This window comes from Cariama cristata, unplaced genomic scaffold (genome assembly GCF_000690535.1).
Source record: "Cariama cristata isolate BGI_N322 unplaced genomic scaffold, ASM69053v1 scaffold24531, whole genome shotgun sequence".
Lineage (NCBI taxonomy): Eukaryota > Metazoa > Chordata > Aves > Cariamiformes > Cariamidae > Cariama > Cariama cristata.
In genome coordinates this window covers 5,625-12,682 of record NW_009601330.1, presented here as the reverse complement: position 1 = coordinate 12,682, position 7,058 = coordinate 5,625, and the positions used below count along the sequence as shown (strand labels likewise).

Here is a 7,058-nt window from a genome sequence, read left to right as displayed (position 1 = left end):
GCACGGGGACTCCCGTGTTTAATTTTCCTTCCTCTAAGGCTCCTCCATTGTCTGTCAGAGGTCCCAGGGAGGGATCTCTGTTTGTCTGCCTTCCTTGCAAAGGAAGAGGTGCTCACAGCCTTTCCTCAGGACAGCACAGGCTCTCAGCAAGGAGGGTGTCAGCAACAGTGTCTGTAGTATCGAGAGACAGGCCATTCGTGCTCTTGCACGGCCCCTTTCACGCTGCAGTGTTGCCAGCGGGAGTGGAAGTACTTTGGTGCCTGTGGGCAATGTGCTGCCTGAATCCAGCCGAGGTTCATTTTATACTGTTTGTCTTTTACAGGATTTGTTCTGGGAGGTGCGTTTGGTGTCTTCACAGCTGGCATCGACACAAACGTTGGGTTTGACCCCAAGGATCCATATCGCACACCAACTGCAAAAGAGGTCCTCAAAGATATGGGGCAGCGAGGTATATCCTATGCAAAGAACTTCGCCATTGTGGGCGCCATGTTCTCCTGCACCGAATGTGTAGTAGAATCTGTGAGTAATAACTTCTTAAGCATTAAGAAATGTTTTCTTATACACTTAATAATCTCTTTTACTAGATCCCAATAAGCATGTATATGCCCTTTGTAATAGGCAAGGAAGTAGGCTAGTGTGTTCTGTTTCTTGGCCATCAAAGCTTTTCAGCTTTGAGACCTATCTTCAGAATTGCTGTTCTCTGAGAGAATGAGCTGAAGAGCATGCAACAGCAAGGTCCTTTGCAGTTCAACTCCTGAATGTATGGGCAAGTGTAGGCATTACTTCTTAAAGCCCTAGCTACAAGCACTTGTTGTTACTTTAAAACATCAAACTGCGAGTTGCAACATGGTAATTTGAGCTTCTAAAAATTCCGTATGCAGAAAGGGATCCTTTGATGAAAGTTCTTAAGTAACAGACCTATTTTCATCTTGCCCCTACAGCAAGAAATGACCTTGTGCAGCTCAGTGGTAAATCTATCATCCATTTTCTTAAATAGGAAAATTAGCCTGTTATGAATTTGAGTACTGCCTTTTAATTGAAAGACAGAATTATTTCTTAACTTGACTAGATGAGAAGCGTATCTGCTCACACAATGGAGCGGAAAAAAGAGCTCTCGCTACACTGGTGAAAAACTAGCATGCTCTGGCTATGGAAATAGTACGTCTTTGTCAGGATGGTGCTGTGGCTTTCACATGTGCTGAGAACCAGGCTGCATGGCCAGGCTCAGCGTTGCACTCATGTAGTTATAGTGCCTTTGAAATCTCTGAGCTGGTGCTAGCGCACAGTGCTGCGTTCTGGGGGCTGTATCAGCTCACCTGAGAATCTTTGCCATAACACTGCATTGCACCATATGGATTTGTCTTACCTCTCCCTGTGACCTGTTCCTTCCTCTCCTCCTGGCCCTGCCAGTCTTGTGTTTGAGAGTGCAGGGGGCCATCTGCTGAGAACAGAGGGAAAAACATACTCCGCGGAGAAGGGGCTGGAAGGTCATTTAATCTTTCTTGGTATTAGTACAGATACTGAGTGTTTATTCTGTATTTACTTGTTCACTCTGATTTTTAATTCCACAGTATCGTGGGAAGTCAGACTGGAAGAATAGTGTTATTAGCGGCTGCATTACAGGAGGAGCAATCGGCTTCAGAGGTTGGTAGTGCCTGCTGTGAACTATTTCTGTGATAGGACTCTCATTTGGTTATGCAGCATCCAGTATTTTTAACAGAACATGCACTACAAATCTCTTTGCATGGGGTTATGGTGATGTCAACATGAGAGTGTACTCCAGACTGGCAGAACTGCTCTCGCTACTGCTTTCCTGTCAGCTTGAAGGATATGTGTGGGTAGGGAAGTCTTAGTCGTACAGGACAGTGAGAGTGGAGGAAAATCAACAGAATTGACTCGAAAGAAAAATCATGAAATGGTGTTAGCTATCCACACTTTCTGTGGTGGTGTGGGGAGGGAGCCAAAAATACATTCTGAGCAACTCTCTGAAGCTACAGCTCTTGTGGTAACAGAGCTCTACTTATATTTACTATTTCACTGGCAGCAACTCTGTTAATTTGCACAGTGTGTGAAATGGTTTTCTGCTTTCTCTCCTATCAATTCAAAGAGATGATTCTATTTAGCTGTAAAAGAGCAGGACCACTGGGATTTTAGTCCAGCAGGCACTGGTGGGGACTTCAGGAAGCCTTGAGTGCTAACAACATCTGCAGAAAAGCCCCAAGTAGGAAGAGAGCTGCTGTGCTCATCAGAAGTATCAAACTCTCACCTCTCCTTAAGAAAAAAAAACTGTCCACAGAGCATAAAAGAAAAGAAAGTGCTCTTGAAAGCGCTTCTAATTGAGCTTGTTAAGTTGTATCTGTCCTGGACCTAATCCTCTTGGAGCTTTCAAAGCAGTAGCTGCTCTTCCAGTTCCTCCCTAGTCCAGCAGCGAAGCCACTTGCAGCACTCGGACCAGAGTGCATTGAAATCCGCAATGGCCACTGGTGTTTTCGGTCCCTTTGGGGGAGAGTTAGCAAGACAGCGCCCAGCCAGCGTGCCATGCTAGTCCAGCCGTGGCAGTTTTAAGTCCAGTGTGTGCCAGGTTCTCCCCCATCGCCGTTTAAGGTAGTGCCAGTGTTCCCTGGTAGCAGACCGCCAGCTTCCTGCAGTTGTAAGCTCTTCAAGCCAGCACAGCACAAGCTAGTTGCTGGGAAGAAAAGTATCTTTCCTATTTTGTCTCATTCTTTCCCACCCTTTTTGCATTGCAGCTGGTTTGAAGGCAGGGGTTATCGGCTGTGGTGGATTTGCCGCTTTCTCTGCTGCAATTGATTATTATCTACGGTAACAGTGGAATCCCTTGGGAGCAAGTTTCCCTTTTGTTCCAGTGCTGCTGCTAAGAGCCTGCATCACGGCAGAAGAACCATCAGGCTTACCTTTCCACTGCTTTTGGAGTCCTGATCAGCGCGAGCTGGATGGTGTTGGCCGCTTTTCCTGAATGACTAACAATAATCTGGCTCTAAGCCCTGGCGTGCTGCTTCAGGCAGACTTGTGGGAGTATGCAAGGATGGAGCCAGGCGCAGTGAGCAGTATCTCCAGGATGGATCAGCTGACTGTCAGTTTCCAGGAAACAAGCCTGGACTCTGAGTTTTTTTGATCCTTTGGGTCTGATTTTGATTAAGTTTGTTGCTAGCATCAAAAGAAGCAGGAGGACAATCTTCAAAAGAAATGCAGTGATTTAGGTTACCGTATATTTGAATGTGCTGCAAGTGTTTAACAGTTAGCAGTTTGCAGCTTGCCATACTGTTGGGGAGAGGTAAGATCCTGTGGAGAAGTAAGTTTGTTCCAGGCTTTTCTTAAAATACCAGCTGAAGACAAACCACCATCTGTACAACTTGTCTTATTTCAAGTACAGAGCGAGCCAGATTTCTTTACCATGTCTTAAAGGGAAAAGCAAAAAGGAATCCTTAGCCTTAGAACCATGCGGTTACTGGCAGATGAACAAAACCGTTTAAGGGGGGAAAAAAGAGGTTGTTGCAGAAGTATAATTCTCTGTAGCCACTTGGCTAGCCCGATTTAACCTCGCTGTGGGAGTACAAATAATCTTGCTACTGCTTTAACTGCCACAGGCTCACACCATTAGTTCCAGCAGTTTGATAGTGAGACTAGAAAGCAGAGTTGTGAGAATAAACTGCTGTTAGACAGCTAACTGGGCATTCATTTAACACACAGTCTGTTTCCCCGTCACGTCCCTGTACCACCTCTGAGTGCCCCAGTCTTACACTGGGGGAAGTGAAGTGTTAGTTCTGCAGAACATTGGTACTGAAATCAAAACATCTGTTCATTAGCTTAACGAGCTGCTCCCTTTTTGATTTGCATTCGTGTTAGCCCTCTTGCTTTTCTAACTGAGCTCTGTTCTCAGGCCTCAGGGTGTAATTTTTATACTCGGAATAGTTCAGGCTGATTTTAACCTTCATTGAGCTAGTCTGCAAGGGCAAACACCCACCCCCTTTTTGAGCGGGATTTCAAATTCAGTGCACACACCTAACAGAGGTTCTCCCACCCACTTCCCCTCCTTTGCATCCACAGTTTGACATCCCAGAATGGTGACAGCACTTGCTTACCTGGAAGAGCAATAGTGTGGATGCTACAGTGGTCAGTTTGGAGGCATATTGTCCCCCATTCCCACATGGGAAGAAGTGGGAAGATGGCACCATGTGATCTATCAGATGAGGCTTCCAGATCGCCTGATGTCCCTTGCTGTGCCTGTTCAGTATCCTCAGGCCAGAAGCTGTACAAGTCAGCTGAATTTTAAGCTTGAGTAATTCTGGGCTGATTAAACAGGCTGGCTCCAGACAGTCCAGGGTTTTTTCTCCAGAATGTACTGAAATGCAAGGATGTAGCCCAAACCATAAGATGTCTCTTAAAAGATTGCCTGGCACAATGCCTGTGCTTATACCACTGAAGTGCAACTAGCAAGGTTTCCACGACAGAAAGAGAAGAAGCTGTGATGCCAAGGTGATCAGTTAGTGCAAACAGCAACACCACAGGGCTCCTTTTGTGCAAATGTTGGGGCTTTGCATTTTTATTAACATTTTTTTTTCCTCCTCACATGGTTTACAGCCATTTAAAGTTTATAATCTACAGAAATTGAAACAGAACACAAACAAAAATATATCCTTAACAACTTTTGAAAGTCAAATATTAATTAACAGTTCTATTCTACCTGTAGCTGCAGGAGTCCACCCCCCTCTTTTCTTTCCTGTAGGGACAAGCAAAAGCCAATCATGGGGACAGCCGCAGCCTGTTGTGCCAGGGCTGTGTGGACCGGGCCTCCAGCCACTGTGGCGTGGGGTGGGAATTTGGCTGTACAGAGTCTCCATCTGGAATGACAGTATCGTGGACACATGTAACAAATCAGACACACACAGGGATCTGTTGTGCAGTCAGATCGAAAACTCAGCCTCCTTACTGGGTCCAGGGCCAAGACAGACGCCTGGTTATTTTCTGCAATGCTGTTTCCCTTCTGTTTAGCTGGTAGTCAAGAGGAGCAGGGTCTGGAGTGTGAGCCCTTTGGAGGGGGACTAAAAGACCTCCCCTCCTTTAGTTGCTTTGCTGGTGCAGGGCCGGCAGGTGCTGCCTTCCCCGGGGAGGTGGGCTTAGGACATACCTGGTGCATCAGTGGCAGGCGGCCGGGCTCTACCTGGAACAGTCTGTTAGTCGGGAGGGTAAAGGCAATGCCACTGTTAGCAGGGATACGCTTGGTCACTTCTCATCCATCTCCATTTGGCACAGGAGTGCACAGGGCCAACGCAATCGGGGAGGGAGGGCTTTTCCCACGAGAACACGGACTCGGCTCACAGAGCGAAAGGTTTTGTGTCCCAACAGGTACCAGCACCTACCTGTGAGTGTGGGAGGGTGAGGGACGTACGAGGAGCCAGGCACTCAGGCAGCCAGAGCACAGCCTGGCAGCAAGCACGGGCATGCGGCCATCCTGCCTTGGGACGTGGCGTGACAACTCCAGCCATCAGCCTGGGGGTCAAGAACTGGAGCCACTAACTAAAACGGACCTGAGCTGGCCAGGCACGGCTAACCCAGCAGCAACTGCTTTGTGAGAAAGAGAAAAATGAAGCACTTCTGCCTTCGGTAGTGAGGGCCACGAAGGCTTTCCTCCTCCCATCCCATCCCTCTGCGCTGGTTTCCAGGCTGGGTGACCGTCCAGTTGCCGCAGAGCGCTCGCCTCTGGCAGCCTGGCTGGCACAGAGGCAAGGCCATGTGCTGCCATTTGCCCGGTGCCCAGGGCAGTGCGGAAGGCCAAGGAGGGAAACAAAAACATCCCCGTTCTCCTGGCCACAGCAGGAACGCTGGTGCCTCGGCAGGCTCTGCCACAGGGTGCAGCCAGCATCGGCAATCCTTGCAGCAGTGCTGGCCCGGCAGAGGCGTGCACGCCTCGCTACGGCAGAGATACGGGCACACGGAAATAGCAGGGACCCTGTTCCCCACCCTGCCAGGGCTTGTTGGGGAAACTGGGGGATCCATGTGCCCTGATGGGATCCCATCGGTGCCAGAGCACAGACCTGGGGTCAGCCCGTGGTGGAGGAAGCAAACCTGCCTGGCTGGCCATCCCTCAAGCCTGCCGTGGATCGAGACCAGCACAGCACCTCTCGCTCCAGCCTTGTGTGATGGGTTACCCCAAAACGCTACTTGGAGGTGAGATACAGCGAGGGAAGTAACCGCCATGCTACACGCACACAGGCAAAGCACAGGATAAGGGCTGTAGAGGGGACTGGCCTGGAAGCACCCAGAAGAGATGCGGCGAGGAGGAAGCAGCAACCCACTCCTCTGCTCTTGTGGTCGCAGATTTGCCCGGGCCAGAGCAGGATCCAGGCACGGGGTCCAACGTTTGCGCAGGCAGCAAGCCAAAGCAGGGCTGGTCGTCACCGTCATCGGGGAGGGAAGCTCGTGAGCTCCCAGCCTCTGAAGCGAGCCGGTGCTGCACATGCAGGTGTGGGGCAGGGATGCTGGGCAGCGAAACAGGCACTCGTGGGATGCTGCAGGCTTCGAGCTGGGCGAGACGAGGGGTGCCTGGTAGGAGTGAGCAGGCAGAAAGGAGTCCAGGAGAAAACTAGCCAAGGGAGAAGCCTGTGTCCACAGCCCTTGTCAGTCACTACCTCTTCCGTTGAACAAATATACATAAAAACAATTCTTGAACACAAGAAGGGACATAAGACACGACTACTTTACAGAGAGGCACGGTGCCTGGGGTGGGACCGGGCCACTGGTACACGATTGTACAGGAGCTGCAGGTGGCACCGTCCTGGGTCCGGGCCGGTCTCCCTGGGCGGCTGCGATCCAGTCCGTGTCTCCCAGCAGGGAGCTGGGAGTGTTTGCAGCTGGTGCCTTCTCCCTGCAGGCTACACGTCCGTGGAGAAGTAAAGTGTGTTGCGTTTCAGCTCAGTGAAGGAGATGGGAGGATGCTGCAGGTAGTAGAGAAGGACCTGGACCTGTAGCAGGCAAATGGGGGGGGTGTTAGGCTAGAAAGGGGCAGAGCTGCCACCTCCCAGCTTGTCCCTGTGCAGCCA

General features: G+C 50.0%; 1 protein-coding gene and 1 long non-coding RNA gene across 2 annotated transcripts in view; one reads left to right on the top strand and one right to left on the bottom strand.

Moving 5' to 3' along the window:
• Nucleotides 1–320: 320 nt before the first annotated feature.
• On the top strand, nt 321–3,681 carry LOC104169491. The gene is made up of 3 exons (XR_696524.1): nt 321–519; nt 1,572–1,644; nt 2,748–3,681. It is a non-coding gene; the product is annotated as an uncharacterized LOC104169491 (long non-coding RNA).
• A 3,016-nt stretch (nt 3,682–6,697) lies between these two features.
• The window catches only part of LOC104169492 (active breakpoint cluster region-related protein-like), a gene marked incomplete at its 5' end in the record, with an annotated part of 4,280 nt that continues 3,919 nt past the window's right edge, over nt 6,698–7,058 (bottom strand). Inside the window, one exon of the mRNA XM_009710418.1 lies at nt 6,698–6,980. Coding sequence (XP_009708720.1) covers nt 6,891–6,980 — 90 coding nt within the window. The remainder of the gene's footprint in view (nt 6,981–7,058) is intronic.